Consider the following 19,476-nt stretch of genomic DNA (forward strand, 5'->3'; position numbering starts at 1 on the left):
GAAGAAGAAGAAGAAGAAGAAGAAGAAGAAGAAGAAGAAGAAGAAGAGGGAGAAGAAGAGGGAGAAGAAGGGGAGAAGAAGGAGAAGAGGGAGAAGAAGGAGAAGAAGGAGAAGAAGGAGAAGAAGAGGGATAAGAAGGGGAGAAGAAGGAGAAGAAGGAGAAGAAGATGAAGGAGTAGGAGGAGGAGAAGAAATAATGGAAATAAAGAAAGAAGACAAAGAGAGAAAAAAGGAAGAGAGAGAGAGAGAGAGAGAGGGAGAGAGGGAGAATTCCTAACAATTAGAACTCTCTACAATGAATAGCCTGCCCTGAGAGATGGGGAGTCTCTCTCCTTGGAAATCTCTCAGCAGAGATTGTGAGATGACATATCAGACATATTACAATAAGCATTCCTTTTGTAAATGTATTGAACTTGGCTGTTTAGGCTCTTCCATTTCTCAGCTACTGTGATCATGGAAGTCAGTTACCTGAGTTTGCATCTCACCTCTGTCACTTATGGGTTGTGTGACCTTGCATGAATCACTTAACCTCATATTCCTCATCTGGAAAGGAGAAACAAATGAAAACCCTAATGTTTGTCCTTCCTACCTAAGAGTTTAAGTGTAAAGATATTTCCGTTTTGTAAACCCTTATTATTATAAAAAGAGGGGGATTCTAGGTATAAACCTGCCTCCCTTTGTCTGAGATAACATTAAAAGAGCTAAGGAAGACTGATCCTTTTCCATTCTGAAGCTGCCTTTTTGGAGCAGTAAAAAGAATCCTGGATTTGGTTCCAGAGGACCTTGAATTCTGTCATTTGCTACCCTGTGACTTTTAACCAATTTTGTGCCTCAGTATACTGTTCTGTAAAATGAAGGGGTTGTACTAGATGACCTCTGAGTTCTCTTTTGGCCCTAGAACTGGGATTCTAGCAACCAAGAAATGCTGAAAAACCTTACACATTTTCCCTAAGTTTCTTGCCATGGCAAATTTTAATGGCTGGAAAATGCTCTTACCCTAATACCAGGTTATTACGTTTAAGTATAATTCGAATAATTTGTTTAAATTGCATACATCCAATTTTATAATGTGAGGGTTATCCCACTTGTTTGCTATTCTCTTTAAAGCGGGAGTCCCTAATGACATGTTCTTTTGGTTTCCAAGTACACTTTTAAATAGTTTTTTTGTTTGTTTTTAGCAGCTGTCATCTCTGTGATCTGTCCTTTTCTCTTCATACTTCAAAGTATCTATCAGGAAAAAGGGGACTGAAGTTTTTAACCATTCATAAAGTGGGCAGCAGCTCTTTCATTTATGGGCAATTCCACCATACCGACTACGCAAATGTGTTCCATAGTTTCAGTTGCAAAAAACACAATTTGAACAGATGCTAAAGAAAAAAAAACTGAGCCCAGTTTAAAAAATAATGTAATGACTGTAGCATGTTCTATTTCTTCTAGTAAAGGGACGAGTTTATAACTCACTGGGAGAAGGTTCATTTGGCATGTTAGTAGCTTTATGTTGAGCTCTCCGATCCAATTCAATATGATGAATGTTATTTCATTTATTAATTTATTTCAAATGTATTTAGTTCAAGGAACTGTGCTAGGTAAGGAAGAAATGAAGACAAAGTGAAATATAGTCATTGGTTTCAATGGACTTACAGAATACTAGGAAAGGGGAATTTGGCATATAAGCAGTTAAGAATATATATAATTTGGAATAGGAAAGACAGAGTTCTAACAATTAATGTAATCAGGAAAGACTTCCTTTAGGAGAAGGCACATGAGCTGAGACAGAACCTGTGGTACAGTTGAGGAGGGATCATATTCTAGGTATGGAGAAAGGCACAGAGTTGGGTGATGGGGTGTTAAGTTTTGGGGATAGATAGTGGCCATTTTTGCTGGAAAATAAAATCTACAAAGGGATGTGATGTTCATTAAGCCTCTAAAGGTAGACTGGAACAAGGCTGTTGAGAGCTTAAATGCCAAGGTGAGAGCTTTGTATCTTACCCTAAAGAGGAGGAGCCATTGATGGTTTGGTCAAAAGAGCAGCATGTTGAGATATCCTTTAGATAGAGTATTTTTTCAGCTAGGTAGAGATGAATTGGACTGACTTCCTATCCTCAAGGAGTTTATAATCCAATTTAGGGAAGGTGGCATACAGGAATGAGTTTCACAGGTTCAGAATTCAGGAGTTGGAAGGGACTTTAGAGGGCCCAAGACCCAATGAGGGTCTTGGTGAGGGAACTGAGGTCCAAAAAAGGTTAAGTGACTTGTCTAAGGTCACAAGTGGTGAAAACAAGATGGTGATGCAAGGAGTGTGATAAAGATGAGGAAGACATCTAGAAAAAATGCTGTAAGAAAGTTGAGGGTTTGAATCCCACACTCGCCAGTACCTGTGTGGTCTGGGGGCAAGTCATCTAATCACTCTGAGCCTCTGTTTTCTCATGTGTAAAATGAGGTATGCATATACCTGTTTGCATAGGGGAGGGATTCAATGATCTTTAGGCTCCTTTGCAACTCTAAATAATATGATCCTCTGATGATAACTTAATGGGTCAAGGGAAAAACAAAACCCGACTATACAAAGTAATTTTAAAAATTAGTATGAGCAGCAATGGTAAGGTAATAGGGTCAGGAGTCCTGAGTTCAAATTCCATCTCGGAAGCTTTCTACCTGTGATCTTGAATAATTTATTTAGCTTCCCTGGGCTCCTGCGTTTTCATCAGTAAAATGAAGATGACCTTTGATTTGGCTTGTGATCTACAAATGTAAAGGTAGGCAGGGAGAGAGGGTCTGGATTTGGAGCACTTGTGCTGGGCGTTTGCTAGTTGTGTGAACTTTGGTAATTCCATTTCCTTTCAAAGACCTGCATTTTCTGAGGCAGTAATGTATAGTAGATAGTACTCTGAATGTGGAGTAAGAAAAACGTGAGCTCTAAACCTTCTATAGAATATTATTAGCTATGTGACCTTCTTTCCTTCCTCCCTCCCTTCCTTCCTTCCTTCCTTCCATCTCTCCCTCCTTCCTTCCTTCCTTCCATCTCTCCCTCCTTCCTTCCTTCCCAGATTTGTGATTTCATCAGGAGAGGGAACTCCCAATAAGGAATTTCCTCTACCAAATTCAGATTGGCATCTGTTGGGCATATTATCATTTTAGAGAGTTGACCCAGAGAGCACTGAGAGGTAAAGTCACTTGCCCAGGGTCATGGAGCCAAGATGTATGAGAAGCAGGACTTTAAGCCAAGTGTCCCTGAGTCCCAGGCCAGTTTACTAAATTTATAATCACACTACCTCTGACCTGGGCAGCTAGGTGGCACAGTGGATAGAGTGCCCTAGTTCTGTATTCAGGAGGACCTGAGTTCAAATCTGGCCTTAGAAACTTACTAAGTGTGTGACCCTGGGCAAGTCACTTAACCCTGTTTACCTCAGCTCCTCATCTTTAAAATGAGTTGGAGAAAGAAACTAATCTTTGCCAAGAAAATCCCAAATGTCTGACCGAGAATCAGACACAAGTGAAACAACTCCACAACAACAACCATGACCTCTTGCCTGGAATATATTGGTAACAGGCACTTAGTGAATGCTTATTGAACTGAACTGAACAAAATACACTGCATTCCTGCTCAACAGGATGCAGATAATCTTGGAGATGACGCTGGATTTTTTAATTTTATTTTATTTTACAGGCTTTAATTCTGGTTAACAACAAAATCAGCAAAATCAGCCCTGGGGCCTTTTCTCCTCTGGGAAAACTGGAGAGACTGTACCTGTCCAAGAATCAGCTGAAGGAACTGCCAGTCAACATGCCCAAGAGCCTTCAGGAACTGCGGGCCCATGAGAATGAGATCACCAAACTGAAGCCTGCTGTCTTCAACGGACTCAATCAGATGATCGTCATAGGTACAGGAGGCGTTGTCACCGTGACCCAAACACTCTGCCTCAGCGTCCTCATCTGTGAAATGGTTGGGGGGATGGAGGGTGGCTTACGGGATCTCTAGGACCCCTGAATGCCACAGTGCTGTTCTTCTCTCAGTTCTATAAGCTTAACACGAGAAAATATATCGGGAGCTTCGTTGAGAGACTAGAGGGTTGGAACTGGAGTCAGAGCACCTGTGTTTTAGATCCTGGTTCTGACATTTTCTGGCTATATGGCGGTGGTCAGATAGCTTCAACAAGGAGAGTCTTGGTTTCTTTACCTGGAAAATGGGGGTAATATTTGCACTGTTAGCCTCAAAGGGCATAAGAGATGTGTTTTGTAAGCTCTGAAGTATTATAGGCATACAGGAAGAAGGCGGAGAGCCAGAGCCAGAGATGGAGACAGAGAGGAGACAGGGGAGAAATAGAGATAGAGAAGAGATAGAGAGGCACAGAGAGTGGCAGAGAAAGATAGGAAGACAGAGAGAAAGAGACAGAGACAGAGACAGAGAAGAGAGGGGAGAGACAGCGAGAGGGAGAGACAGAGACTAGGTATCATAGAATCATGGTTCTAAGGTTATAAGGGACCATCTGGTCTCATTGACTCATATTACATCTGAGGAAAACAAGTCCAGAGATGTGAAATGACTCTCCTACAGTAACAGAAGTCACTAGTAACAGAGACGGTTTGAACCCAAACACAGTGATCCTGTTGCCACCACCCTTTCCCTTGCACTTGTTCTGAATATGGGCTAAAAACATGAAAATGAGTCGTGGCCCATTGATCTGTGGCCTCCAACAAATTAATCCATCCTCAGGGGAAGAAAATGGGCTGCAGTTGCTGTTTCTTTTCTGTTTTCACGGGAATCTGAGTTAGAGAAGCTCTGAGGCCAAGGCTGTATTTTAGCAACATTGAAGAAAGGAATTCAGTCACTCTCAGAGGTGGTATTATTTGTTTAACATGGGACTGGTTTGGGGCTCTAGAAAACTCTCGTGTTAGGCATTTGCTTAAGGCTAGCCTCCTCTGCTATGACGTGGGGGGCTTTTTGAGCAAAACCCCTTTCCCCAGCCCTGGTTAATCTTCAGGTCAGTTTCTACTCAGCCTTATTTTTTGTGGCCTTTGACACACACCTCCCAAGATGTTGATGAGATTGTACGCTCGAATACCATGGAAAACTGCCAAATTATACAAATGTTAATTCAATTTGGCCCTGTCATAAGGTGTGCTTGGAGAACACTTGCCTCCTGCGGGCAAAGCTTTAGAGGATTTCCTGGGAGGCCCATGAACACAGATTGCCAAATGCAGAGAATTCCACTTCTTTTATTTGACTCCTCCAGAGAGGAGGAGAAAAAAAAAAACTGGAGCTTTCTTAGGCTCTCATTTGTTTTGGTCCACAAAGTATTGCTGATAGGAATTTTGAGTCCATTCTCTTTGGGATTTTGAAACACAGGAAGTTTGCCATTTAATATGCACAAAACGCTTACCAAAATCTTCCATATTATTTTCACAGAGCTGGGCACCAACCCCCTCAAGAGCACAGGAATAGATCCTGGGACCTTTAGTGGACTGAAGAAACTCTCCTATATCAGAATTTCAGACACTAATATAACTTCTGTCCCTCGAGGTAAGACATTCACAGTAGATAACTGACTGGAGGGTTTTAAGAGTTGTATGATTACGAGATCTCTTTGATAATACAAGGATATGTAATTTCACCAGGATGGGTCCTAGTTCAATGATACAGATTACAACCCCTCACTAAATTAGGGGGTGGTCTTCAAGAGTTCTTATAGGTCCAAGTTGCATCATCCCATTGAAAACTTGGTGACAAGCAGATCTGAATTTGGTAAATTGGTTTCTTTTTCTTTTTTCTTTTTTTTTTTTTTTTTTGGTGAGGCGCTGGGGTTAAGTGACTTGCCCAGAGTCACACAGCCAGTGAGTGTTATGTGTCTGAGGCCCAATTTGCACTCAGGTCCTCCTGACTCCAGGGCTGGTGCTCTATTCACTGCGCCACCTAGCTGCCCCTGTAAGTTGTTGCTATAAACAGACATAAAGCCCTTCACTGGACTCAAATCTTCCCAGCTTGGTAGAACTTATGTGAAATATGCTAGCATAATGTTTGACAGCTCAGGGTCACTTCTAACCATCAAACAGTCAATCAATAAGCATTTATTCTGTGCCTATTGCATGCCACACTCTATGCTAGGTATTAGAAATAAAGCCAAAAAAAATTAAAGTTCCTACTCATGGAACACCAAAAGGAAGATTCTTTCCCTCCTTTTTAAAAAAAATTTTTGACCTTTCATGGCCCCCAAATGAAAATACTATTGATGAGACCTGAAGCAGGTGGCTTAACATATCAGTGCTCTAATAAATTCTTTGACTTTAATTTAGAAGGTGCTGACCTGTGTTGGAAGAAGGAATTTCTTCATTGACAGATCCAATACCTATCTCTTTTCCCTGCTCATCAACTTTGGAATTTCTTCAAAAAGACAGACACTATGGGGAGCAAGGTCCTTTTCTGTAGTGATTACTGTCAACCCTATTTGCATTATAGATTTTCTTTTCCAATGATATCTATTGGAGGAAAGGCTGCACACACTGGCATCTCTTTTGTATATGTATCCCTATGAATGAACTGAATGACCTATCTCAGTAGTGGTAAGGTTCAAAAGTCATCCAAGTAGCTGGCAAACTCAGACAAAAAGGTATCATTAGATGTAAATTAAAAATTTCCAGAAGCAACTAAAAACCTCCTAAATTATCTTGGGTACCAGGCGGTCACACTGACTACAGAGAGATTGACAGGAGTTGATGCAATTTAATAAAGTTTCCAGACCAAAGCAATCTTGCAATTTTCCTATTTTGAACTTTTATGGACATTGGCTAAGCAAGGGCTTGAGCCAATCAGGGTGTTACTTCTGCAGTGTAATTTACCAACTATTTCCTTTCTCGCTGATGTTATTAGAGTAACTGGAACAATATGAGGTTGGAAGAACAGTGCTTTCAGGCGGGCAAAGGGAATAAAAAATAATAACCATCAAAATTCTATTGCTTTTACGAACAAATCCTTGGATAGTGCAGTCATAGGGGAAAAACAGTAACAAAAAATTTTCAATAGGTACCTTATATTTAAAACTAACATTCCCATGATAGGTACATATGGCAGATCACTTAAATAAATGCCCCTAAATCTCTCTTTAAAAAGAAATATCCTTGGGGGCAGCTAGGTGGCACAGTGGATAGAGCTCCGGCCTTGGAATCAGGAGGACCTGAGTTCAAATCTGACCTCAGACACTTGACACTTACTAGCTGTGTGACCCTGGGCAAGTCACTTAATCCCAATTGCCTCACCAAAAAGCAAAAAACAAAAACGTTCTCATTAATGTAAACATTTCCTTGATGTATTACATTCAGTACAAATAATGTTCCCTCGTGCACTCTTTGTTTCAGCCAAACTGGTCTAATCATTATTCTTTAGTATTTTATCTAATTTGTCCAATGTCTTGTGCACACACAAGCTGTCCCTCATACCTGGAATATTCTCTATTTACTCTACCTCTTCAATTTCCTGACACCCTTAAAGTTTAACTCACACATGGCTTATCCTGATATTACTCTATTTAAAAAAAAGTGTATGTGTATATATGTATATTGTATATACACACATACACAAAAACAATATATGTAGATATAGGTATATATATTATATGTGTATATATACATATGTGCATATTATATACATATGCAAGTGTATACACACATAAAGTATCTACTGAGCTATGTATGTCCTTAGACTATTACAAGATGTAAGCTCCTTGAAGGTAATGAATATCTCAATCAATCAACAAGCAATTATTAAGTGCTTATTATGTGTTGGGCTCTGGGTTGCAGACTAGAGATACAAATACAAATGATGACATAATCCCAACTCTCAAGAAACTTGCATTCTAATATTTTCACCTTTTGTTCCCAGTACCTGGCACATAGTAGGTTTTTAATACATACTAGGTTAATCGTTGCATTGGATTGAACTGCTTTCCATGTGTCCATCTCTCAAAGTCATCCCACTTTTTTGTTAGACAGTCAGTCAAAGCCCACATCGATGAAATGCATCGTTGTTAGTAATTAGTTATTTTCCTCAATGAGTCTTCTCCATTTTGTATAACTGGTGAACCCATCAGCAGAACAATCATTTGCCTCAAAATCATTCTTAACCATTGGCTCACTATGGCTGAACATTTTTGGTGGTTTTCTTGTTTTTCCAAAGAGTAACCTCAATGAACCATGCGACCATGGCCCAGGTTATTAGTCAATTCAGGGCTTGTGTCTCTGTTGTGCATGTGTAGCTCTGTAATAATTTCCAGGATAAGAGTCAAGGACACCATAAACATAGGTTCTTGATTTTGCTAACAGTCAATTCTAGGGAAAAGTACTGAGAAAAAAAGCTGTGTTTCAAATCAGTAAAGCATCAATTAGAGATGGGGAGAACACAGAGGGGAAGATTAAAGACCAAGTCTATTACAATATTTTCCATGTAAATTCTAGGCAACCATACATTTCAGAAAATTGGCAGTAGACCTGCTCATTATGTCTGTCCATTTATAATTAGAATGTTTATCTGCTATTTTAGCATCCTCTGTTTTCTTGTTGCAGGTCTTCCAGCTTCTCTCACTGAACTCCATCTTGATGGCAACAAAATCACGAAAGTCGAGGCAGCCAGCCTAAAAGGACTCAACAGCTTGACTAAGTAATAATATTACTGTCTGGCTTCTTTTAAGTGCAATGTGTGTAGGTTTGAGTGTGTATAAGCATGCTTATATGTATATGCATACATATGTATATGCATACACACATGTGTATATGTGTATACACATACATGCATATATGCATATATACATACATATATATGCACATATATGTTATTTGCAAATTAAAGAACATTTTGGAGTATTTTAAATATTATAGGAGAGAACACAGGCTCAAAATTTAAGGATCACTATTAAAATCCTAACTGTCATACTGTGTGACCTTGGAACAATCATTCAATTTTCCTGGGCCTCAGTTTCTTCATCTGTAAAATAAAAGGATTGAATTAGATGACCTTCAATGTCTTTTCCAGCTCTAGAACTATGATCTTAAGTCTCTAATCTTTTTTATTTGTTTGTTTGTTTTTTAATCTCAAGAAGGGAAAAAAATATTGGGAGAACACAATGAAATGTGTATTAATTTCGAAGAAAGGTCAAGGACAAATTTGGGGACCTGAAGGCTGCCAAGTTGTTTCTTGGTTAATCCAGATACACCTGATTTGGGTAGATCTGTGTTGTTGCAACCAAATAATGGAAAGGCACTGAATTAGGATTCAGGGGACCTAGAATTGAGTCTTAGTTCTACCACTATCTGTGTGACTTTGAATAAGTCACCCGTCCTCCATGAACTTCATTTTCCAAATCTGTAAAAATGGATTATATCATCCCTCTTGTCTTTTCCAACTCTAACAAGCTATGAATCTATAAACCTATAATGTCCAAACTTCAAAAATAGAACACTTCAAGTTTTTGTTCAGTGTGTTGCATGGGAAATCCTTTTTATTTATTTCTTTTTTCCATGCATGGGTTTGATTTGATGGGCACAGAGTTCCCTTCTGACTCTGAATTTTTTCTGATTGTTCAGTCATGTCTGCCTCTTTGTGATCCCATTTGGGGTTTTCTTGGCAAAGATACTGAAGTAGTTGGCCATTTCCTTCTACATCTCATTTTATAGATGAGGAAACTGAGGCAAACAGGATTAAGTGACTTGTCCAGGGTCACACATCTAGTGAGTGTCTGAGCCAAATTTGAACTCACAAAGATGAGTCTTCCAGACTCTAGGCCTGGCACTCTATCTGTTACACTACCCCAGTTGCTCTCTTCCAACTCTGACACATAGTGAATGTATGTAAAGCATAGAAAAGGATAACAAGGTAATATATGCCACATAGTCTTTATTGCATTCTGGATCCAGATTGAAGGTTTTTAATAATACATTTTAAAAATCAGAATGGGAGGCCACAGGGAAAGAGAATGAGAAAAATAGTAGTAGTTTTACTATTGGTAAATGAATAAAAAAATTAGTAATATAAAGGGTTTTTTTTGGGGGGGGAAGCTCCTAATATTTAAAATGTCTATAGATATTTCATGAGTAATCATTGAAATTCTATCTTCTATCATTGGAATCTGGTCAAAAAACTACATATGGGAAAATTACCAAGAAATCCTGTTTGAACTTCACTCCAACAGCTCCTCACCCTCTGATCCTTCAAGGAGTCTAACTAAAACTCTCCAATGAGGAGAAAGTGTGTATAACGCCAAATTGGCTATATCTTCCTTTTCAGCATATAAATCCCAAGATAGCTAACCAGCATGTGTCAAGCCTCCAGCAGCATGCTTCAGATGAACTAGATAAGCCCTGAAGCTTCTGCTACCTGAGTATCAAGGATAAACAGTGAGTGACTTAGTAGATGATGTAATGATAGCCTTTCCCACTAGGGGCATCAGTTCTCAGAATCCATTCATCTTGTACTTTTCTGAGTATACACAAAAGTTATTCTTCAGAACCATTCTGTTTCTCTGAGTTTTCCTTGTTGACTAGGTCCCTCTAGCTGTGAGAAAAAAGCAGGCAGATGATCTGAATCTGTTTAGTTTTCACAGAATTATCCTTGGGAGGACAACCATCATATGTCTATAACAATAGATTAATAATACCAGATACCGCAGCTTCCAATGGGGTGAAATTATATATGATGTAATTGTAGCTAATTAAAAATTGTTCCATTTAACATTGATTTTGGTTAAATGTCAATAACAAAAGAAAAAAGAGAAAATATTTTGTTTGTCCGTCAAAGTATTTCAATATGGAGAATTTTTAAGATTTCTTTAATATTTCTTAAATTAATATAGTATAGAAGTGGATAATTAAAAATCATGGGTCACTAGAGCCCAAATAAAGTGTCTTGATCTTACATGCTCCCCAATTAGATTTGTGAATTCCATTTGTTGAAATTGTGATAATACTGCCCCAAACTGTGTAGTCCAGAGTAGTCCAGAGCAAGCCAATTCACAATTTGGTACTCTTAATTTGTAAAATAAGGGGTTTGAATTAAGGGTAAAAGCTCTAGAGTAGGAATTTTTAAGCTATGATCCATGAACATATTTACAAACATATTTGTACATATACACACATGTACGAATGTATATATGTACATATATGTATATGTGTACTATATATATATTTCATTATAATTACTTTCCTTTGTAATCCTAAATATTGGATTCTGTGCATTTAAAACATTTTTTTTCCTGAGAAGGGTTGCATAGGCTTCACCACACTACCAAAAGTGTCTATCACACAAAGTTAATTAACATTTATTATCTACCACATGCCAGGCAGTGTGCTAAGCTCTGAGGATACAAAAAGAGGCAAAAGACAGTCCCTACCTTCATAAGAGCTCATAGTCTAATGGAATTTGAGAAGATAAATTAAGAATCCCATCATTTAGAGGTAGAAAGTACATGAGAAGCCATTTAAACCATATTTTATAAATAAGGAAACTGAGGCAGAGAGAATTTATAGATCTAGAATTAGAAGAGACCTCAGATGCCATCTAGTCTAACTCTTATTTAACACAAGAGGAAAGAAAGTCTTACAGAGGACGTAGATTGAGAAATTGACAGGACCTCAGAGGTCATTATTCCAACCCCCAAATTTTGTAAGTAAGGAAATTGAGGCAGAGGGAGCTCCCAGTCCTAGAATTAGAAGAGATTTCTGAGATTATCATCCAGTCAAAACATTTATTTTTAATAAAAAAAAAAAAGGCAACTGAGACCCAGGAGGGTTAATTGCATTGAAACCAAGCATGAGAGATGGAGGAAGTAAGCACTCAGGATGATATAAACAATCTGTTGGAGAAGTAAAAGGTATGTAGTTTTCCTTTTAGAGGAAAACAGAGACACACATCATAGGGTTCAAAGCTGAAATGGATTCATAATTTACTGATGAGGAAACTGAGAACCAAAGCAAGGAAGTCATTTGTCTAAGGTCATACAGTCAAAAGGACAGAGCTAGGATTTGATCTGAGGTCTTTGGGGCTCAAAAATCCACAGATTTTTACCACCATGCCATAGTTACCTCCACTCTACTCCCTACCCCCCATCAGGACTTCTTAACCTGTGGTCTACGGACATCAAAAGAGTGTAAAAAGATTTCAGAAGATCTTTGAATTTGGATGGGGAAAATATATCTTTATTCTAATTTATAAACTTTATTCTAATTCTTATAGAATTTATTCTAATTTAATAGACTTCCTTTGTAATAGTATGTATTTTGTTTTATGTATTTAAAGACATTATTCTGAGAATGGATCTATAGGTTTCACCAGGCTGCCATGACACACAAAGAGGTTAACAATCTCTTCCTAGATTGGAAGCTGAATCAAAAGAGGCAAGGCATTTTGTTCTAGACAACCAACACAAGCATTAGGAACCAAGCTAAAAGGCTGTTAAATTCTGAAAATGGACAAAGCTCCATGAAAGTCATCCTTTCCACCATAGAGCTCTAAACCTTGCTGCATTAAAACAGTGACTCTCATTTTTCGTTAAAGTAAATACATCATGCCAATTTCCAGAGACAGAAGCAACAAATGAAGGAATGAGATGCCTCTTGACTTATATCCTGAAATACAACTATTCCTCTCATCTGTACAAATTTGACTGAGCAAGCCATAGCTATGATAAAGGGACTGGAGTCTATTACTCATTCAAAGTCACTTTCTCTTGCAGATTGGGTCTTAGTTTCAACAGCATTTCTGCGATGGACAATGGATCTCTGGCCAACACACCCCGCCTGAGAGAGCTTCACTTGGACAACAACAAGCTCCTGAAAGTGCCTGGAGGCCTGGCGGAGCATAAATATATTCAGGTAACATAGTTACACCTGAACCCTGGTGTACAGTGCATATACAGATAAACTTCCTTAGGAGAGGATTGTAGAGGACAAAGATTAAATGTACAATTCTTGTAGTTAAAGGAATTTTACTCAATAGTTTTTGTTTGTTTTGTTTGTTTGTTTGGTTTTTTTGCCAATGGTATTTTGAACAGGAATGACAAAGATTTGAGAGGCAGGTTATCATGGTGTATAATGGGTTGACCTTGGAATCAAAGCATATCTTCATTCAAGTCCTGACTCTGAGACATCCTCATTCTGTGATAATGGGGAAGTTACATTACTTTTTCATGCTCTGGGTAATCCTTTAAGATCATAAATTACCCAGAAGTTGCCAGTGAGCATCAGTGGAGAAAGTTTCTACATTGAGATTTCTCTATACCGATGAAATCACTGGTTTTGTAGGTATGAGTCAATCTACACACAGACATACACACAGTACAAAACATACTATAATTAACAAAAAGTGTACTAAAAGTCTTCTTACAAACAAATCTTCAACTTGAAATTTGCTATCATGATCCTTCCTGGAGACTTAAAACTGGCAGCTTGGGGGTAGGGCTGGTAAAAGGTTTAGCAACTGGAAAAAAAGTTGCATGACATAATTTAAATTTAATCTGCATTATTAACATTTCTTCCATTACCTTCTCATGTCTAGACAATCAACAAAACAATAAATCAAGCCCTGATTTGTAGCATTTGCCAATTTCAGGAGAAGTGTTCATGATGATTTTTTTTAAATAAGCATTTTTAACTTTTTTAAAATAAGAATTTATTAAGAACTTATTGTTTGTGAGGTACTATGCTAAGTGCTTTACAAATATTTCATTCTATCCTCACAAAAGCCCTGAGAAGTAGGGACTGTTAATAAATAGTTCCCATGAGCCGGTTTCAGTGGGCTCTAACGCACCCCTGAATGCTCATGAACTATAGGTTAGTTGTAAGTGAGAAGTCAGGTCCCTGATGACATGAATGGACCCTGAAGCAAAATATCAATGAACACTTTTAACTTTCCCAGCATTTGACAGTTATGAAGTAAATTGTGGAATTAGAAATGGACTCACGCACACAGTAAAATAAGCAGCCTCATTACTGTAAATTATCTGTACCTGCTAAAAATGATGAGAAGATACAACTTAGTGGTTCAGAGATATTGTAACAGAGTAAGAAAACAAAGCTTTTGTAGATGGTAGCTCCCAACAAAACATGTCCTGGATTTGGAGTTAAGGAACTTAGGATCCAGCCCTGGTTCTGTCACTTATTACTCACATGACCTTGGATCTCCTTCTTTGGGCCTCAGTTTCCACAATTGTACAATGAAGGGTTTGGACTAGATGACCTTGCAGGTCCCTTTCAGTTCTAAATCTATGCTCCTAGTGTTCCTAAGGACTGATCAGAAAAAACAGCTTTGTTCCATTCATTCTCAACATTATGTTCCTGACATTGAATGGACACCATATTTCTCAGAAATCAGAGCAGAATAATTAAAAGTAAAATGTCAAGGTTGGATTGGATTCTCTCTTCCAACTCTTCATCTACAAATCTGTGGTCCTATGATCTTAGAAAAGATAATGTGTACAGAGAATTCATAAATTGTCCACTTAGCAACTCTCTCCATTATGCAATTATCTTAAAGTCTAATTTTGGCCTTTAGCTTTTATAATGGCATAAGTTCATTTTGGTAGTCAGTTAACCATTGGAGCTTTCTTATTATATTATCTTTAGAGTCTATGCTCTTAGACTGCCCTAACAATTGAAACCTTATTAAAAAGCTATCCTTTGTAACTTCAGTGGGGTCCAAGAAACAGCCATATCACGTACATCAAAGCATCTTAGGCATTGAGCTAGAAGGTACTGAATCACAAAATAGGAAGTGACTTTCCCAGGGTCATGCAGCTAGTAAGTATTTGAGACAGGATTTGAACTCAGGTCTTTCTGATCACTGTTCCATACTTCCTCGAGAGAGAGAGAGGTATGTGGCCAGAGATACTTGTCTCCATATTAGAGTTGAAACAAAGAACAAAGCCACCTGGCTCGGCCAGAATCTTCTTTTTTTTTTTTTAGCTTTACTTTGGGTCTTGGATCTTTTTAACCTAGCTTCACTTTAAGTTTCCAATCAAGATGATAAAATGAAGTAATGAGTGTAAAGTTCTTTGTTTAACCACAAGACGGGAAGAAATGTCAGCTACAGTTACAGATATTATTGTCATTGCTCAATCTTACATGACTTTATTCTTTTTTCAAGAGGTAAGGGGAAGGGGGGTATAAAAGCAAGAATTTTCAAAGGAAAAAGAAGGAAATCTGAAACTAAAATAAATACCACTCTACAAAACACCCCCTAACATTGCAGCAAAGTGTTCCAAAAGAATAAACAGATTGTGTGGTCTTATATTTTACAGTAAGACAAAGTATCTCAGAGCAGCGGCTGTATCTTCTACGTATCAAAGTTGGGTTCAGAGTCTCAATGTCCTCATCTATGAAACTGAGAGAATAATAGCCCCTTCGTCATAGGGCTGTGAGGAGGATAACATGAGATAATATCTGAAGAATGCTTTGAAAATCTTGAGACACTAAGTAAATGTGAACTGTTATTATGTTTATTCATTAATAACATTCCAACAGCAGTAACTTTATTGTTATAATAATAAAAAGCAACAATTTAATATACCTTAAGATTTGCAAAGTGCTATATGTATATATACATAATATTTATTATTATATATTATTTTATTTATATTTTATCTTTCTCATCATATGTTAGCTTTACATATATTACATATATTATATTTTGCTTCTCATAACAACCCTATAGGTAAGTGTTATTATTGTCTCCATTTTTCAGATAAGGAAACAGAGGCTGAGAGAGGTTATGGGGCTTGCCCAGGGTTACATAGCTAATATGTGAGACAGGATTTGAACACAGGTCTTCCTGACTGCAAGAAAAACATTCTATTCACTATAACCCTTGGTAATTCCATCAATTTCATGGGATATTTACCCAAAACCTTGTGGTTCAGAGCATTTTTTTCAGGGTTTGAAAGTCTGTATGATTCTTCATATTATGCCCATTCTCTTTTTCTTCTTTCCTGTAGTTATCTCACAACCCATCTTTCCATCAGATGACTGTCTATGACTTTTGCCTATAAAAAGAGCACAGTGTTCAATAATGACTTATGTAAATATCGAGCACCCATTTATATACATTAGTTCACACCTCACATTAATGTAATCTGTGGTCTGTCTCCAGTCTTTAAAGGTTAAAAAAAATCAGAGTTTATAATTTTGTTTCCTCATAGTTAGCCTACATGTAGTATAATTGGAAAAGCAGTTACTCATCTGCTCAAGAAGCTGTTATTGCTCCCTGTTGCCCATAGGAAAAAATATAAATTGCCCTATTGGGCAATTGAAGTTGCTCCAGACTTGGTTCACATTTATCTTTTAGGGCTGGTTAATTAGTTACTTTCTGAAAGAACGAAAAAGGCATTTATTAAGAGCCTATTATGTGTAAAGAACTGGGTTAACACACTACAAATAGAAACTATCTCTACTTCAAACTCTCTAAAACAATCTTCTCAATTCCACCTTTGTGAAATAACAAACAACTCATTCGAAGGTCATGAATGAAAAATGAGGTAAAAAAGAATATATTGGGTAAAATCAATTTCTTTTTAAAGTAAATGATTTGCTGTTTTAATATTTAAAAAGGAAAATCGTTTTCAAAGCAAATTTGTTACTTTCAATGAACTTTGATATTGTTTACCCATTTCCCATAATTCTATGTTATAGGTGGTCTACCTCCACAACAACAACATTTCCAATGTGGGATCCAATGACTTCTGCCCCCCAGGCTACAACACCAAAAAAGCTTCTTACTCAGGCGTAAGCCTCTTCAGCAACCCAGTACGGTACTGGGAGATCCAGCCCTCGACTTTCCGATGCGTCTACGAACGTTCTGCCATCCAGCTGGGGAACTATAAATAGATCTAGAGAGAGAATGTAAGCGAAAGAGGGGGTTTGGTTGTGTAACAGCTACAAATGATGTGGCGAAGGCCTGTTAGTGTAAAGCTAGATACTGGAAATCTAACTGTCAAGCAGACTTTCCCTTTACAATTAGTTCACTATGCATTTAGACCAAATATGCAGTTGAAATAATTGCCTACCATGATTTAAAAAATAATAATATTTTGCCTGCAATTTTCAGCCTATTTTCTGAAACATCTTTCAAGTGTCTCCCAATTTTCACAAATTGTTGTATATGAGATTTAAAGTAGACATTTGTCTAACATTTGATCATTAAACTTTAACTTTTGAAATCTTGACAATGGATCAAGTTTAAAAGGGAACTTTTTTTTTTCTTTTTTGCTAATTACTGAAGCAATCGTTGTCTTTGGCTTTAATTCAAACCCTGGAGGTTTACTAATTCATATCCACTATCATCTTGTAAGCATCATGTTGAATGTATCTATTTACGCAGGCTATGTAAAAAGCGCTATCATCATTGTTTTGGCAAAAAAAATACTCATAATGTATTCATATTTACATTTTTAAAAAGTGTTGGTTTACAAACCTTCCCTGAACAGAATCTTTTAAAGAAAGCACAACTCACTTTGGCTACCAAAATAATAAATCATTTCAAGTTCCAGGCATTCTCATCGGTGTCCTCTACTTTACAATCTGAATGGATGGGTGTTGTTGATGGATGGGTAACTTGCATAATTGATGGATGAGCTTAGGTTTTTTAAAGGTACAGAGAGTTGTAGAGAGTTGGTTCAATGGAAAGAATAGTCACTTCCCTACTCAAGTAGCCGCTCCATGAGTGTCAACAACTCTACGCTCTAGGTTGACTGCCATATTACTCATCTCTCTGATATTGCATAGGTTGTCTACCATATCAGCCTCTTGGACTTCCAAGCTTCCAAACTGGCTCCATATATATTTTGTATCTACTTATCTAGCTACATGCTGAAGAGGGAAAAGCCAAACCACTCTAGTATATTTGCCAAGACAAGACCAAATAGGGTCACAAAGAGTTGGACCCAGTTGCAAAATGACTGAACAACAAATCCATGTACATGTTGCATCACCTCCCATCTACCACCTGCCACCCCCTGTAGAATGTAGGCTCCTTGAAAGCAAGGACTACTTCATTTTTGTCTTTGTACCCCACCCCAGCACATAGCATGGTATATGGGACATATCATGTATTTAAATTCATTGTTGATGAATTTTATATCTTCATCATTGTCTCCATCATTTGGTTCCAAGCATATTATCCTCACTTGTGTAGGCTACACATTTCCTAGCTGATCTAGTTTACTTCTTGTTCCCAGTACACAACATTCCATATCCCATCTCTACACCTATGCATCATGCCTGGAATTAACTCTTTCCACCTTTTAGGCTCCCTACCTCCCTTCATAGCTCCACTTGTGCCACTTCTTACAGGAAGCCTATCTGAATCCTTGTAGTTTCTAATGGACTCTTCCAACCATGAATCACATTTTACTCTCGAGATTAAGAGCTGTTTCATTTTGCCTTTTTACTGTGCTAGTGTCTCATACAATGTCTAGTCCTCAGTAGATACTTGAGAAATACTTGTTGACTTGAATTGAATTTTGATTAATAGGATTTGGTTCCCAAATGGGCTCTGCCATTTAATGGTCATTCCATGACCTTGGGTAAGTCACTTTATTTTTGTGTGCCTCGGTTTCTGAGCCTCCGAAATGAAAGGGTTGGAGAAGCTGGCCTCTAAACACATTTTTTGGTTCTAAATCTATGACTCCTAGCTAAAGCTGGAAGAGATCTCAGATGGTATCTAGCTTAACCCCTTCATTTTACAGATGGGGAAATTGAGGCCAAGAGAAGCTAAATGAATTGCCTAAGTTCACGTAGATAGTACATCTTGTTTTCAGTTAATATTTCAAGAACTCCATTTTTGTTGGTGTGTATACTCCTTCCACCAGAGCAGATCATTACTCCTCTATGTCATTAAAAGAAATCAAACCAGTAGGGAGGGACATCCACCAATGTGGCAGAATCATATAACTAAGACTTGGAAGAGATTTCAGAGATCAATCAGTTCAAATCATACCTGAACAAGAATTCCATTGACAACATCCCTGAAGAATGATTTTCTAGCTTTGACTCTACACCTCTAGAGTGTAGGCAGCCTGTTACATTTTTGTTTAGCACTGTTCAGTGGGAAGCTTTCCGTACTTTGAGCCAAAAGTAACTCCTCCATTCCTTCCACCCATTGCTTCTAATTCCCTGTATAACTAGTAGGTCAGACCCCAGATGACCAGTACCACATGTCCAGCAAATTCACCATGTTGGAGTAACACAAGAGGAAATAGGATGATTTATAAACAGCACTAGGGAATTCCAACGGGGCAATGGATATATCTCCCTGTAAACAAGCATTTTAGGGAGTTATGGCAATGGGGAATGGGATTTTAGGTACAAGACCTGGGTTTAAGGGGTAGAACTCAAATTCCCAGGAGGATTGGAATAAATCAAATACCCTAGTCCCACAAAAGCTAGGACCTTGGATGGGACAAAACACAGACTCAGCTTTTGGAACTAGGGTCAAAGGTTGGGGGA

At 37.9% G+C, this 19,476-nt stretch overlaps 1 protein-coding gene across 3 annotated transcripts in view; it reads left to right on the plus strand.

The window, feature by feature from the left end:
• Window positions 1-17,522, plus strand: part of DCN (decorin) — a 53,514-nt gene extending 35,992 nt beyond the window's left edge. For all 3 annotated transcript variants that reach the window (XM_027842478.1, XM_027842476.1, XM_027842479.1), the window contains exons 4-8: window positions 3,668-3,881; window positions 5,408-5,521; window positions 8,554-8,647; window positions 12,714-12,852; window positions 16,663-17,522. In XM_027842478.1, coding sequence (XP_027698279.1) covers window positions 3,668-3,881; window positions 5,408-5,521; window positions 8,554-8,647; window positions 12,714-12,852; window positions 16,663-16,857 — 756 coding nt within the window. In that variant the 3' untranslated portion in view covers window positions 16,858-17,522. The remainder of the gene's footprint in view (window positions 1-3,667; window positions 3,882-5,407; window positions 5,522-8,553; window positions 8,648-12,713; window positions 12,853-16,662) is intronic.
• Window positions 17,523-19,476: the final 1,954 nt, after the last annotated feature.

This window comes from Vombatus ursinus, unplaced genomic scaffold (assembly GCF_900497805.2).
Source record: "Vombatus ursinus unplaced genomic scaffold, bare-nosed wombat genome assembly UNPS02014874.1, whole genome shotgun sequence".
Lineage (NCBI taxonomy): Eukaryota > Metazoa > Chordata > Mammalia > Diprotodontia > Vombatidae > Vombatus > Vombatus ursinus.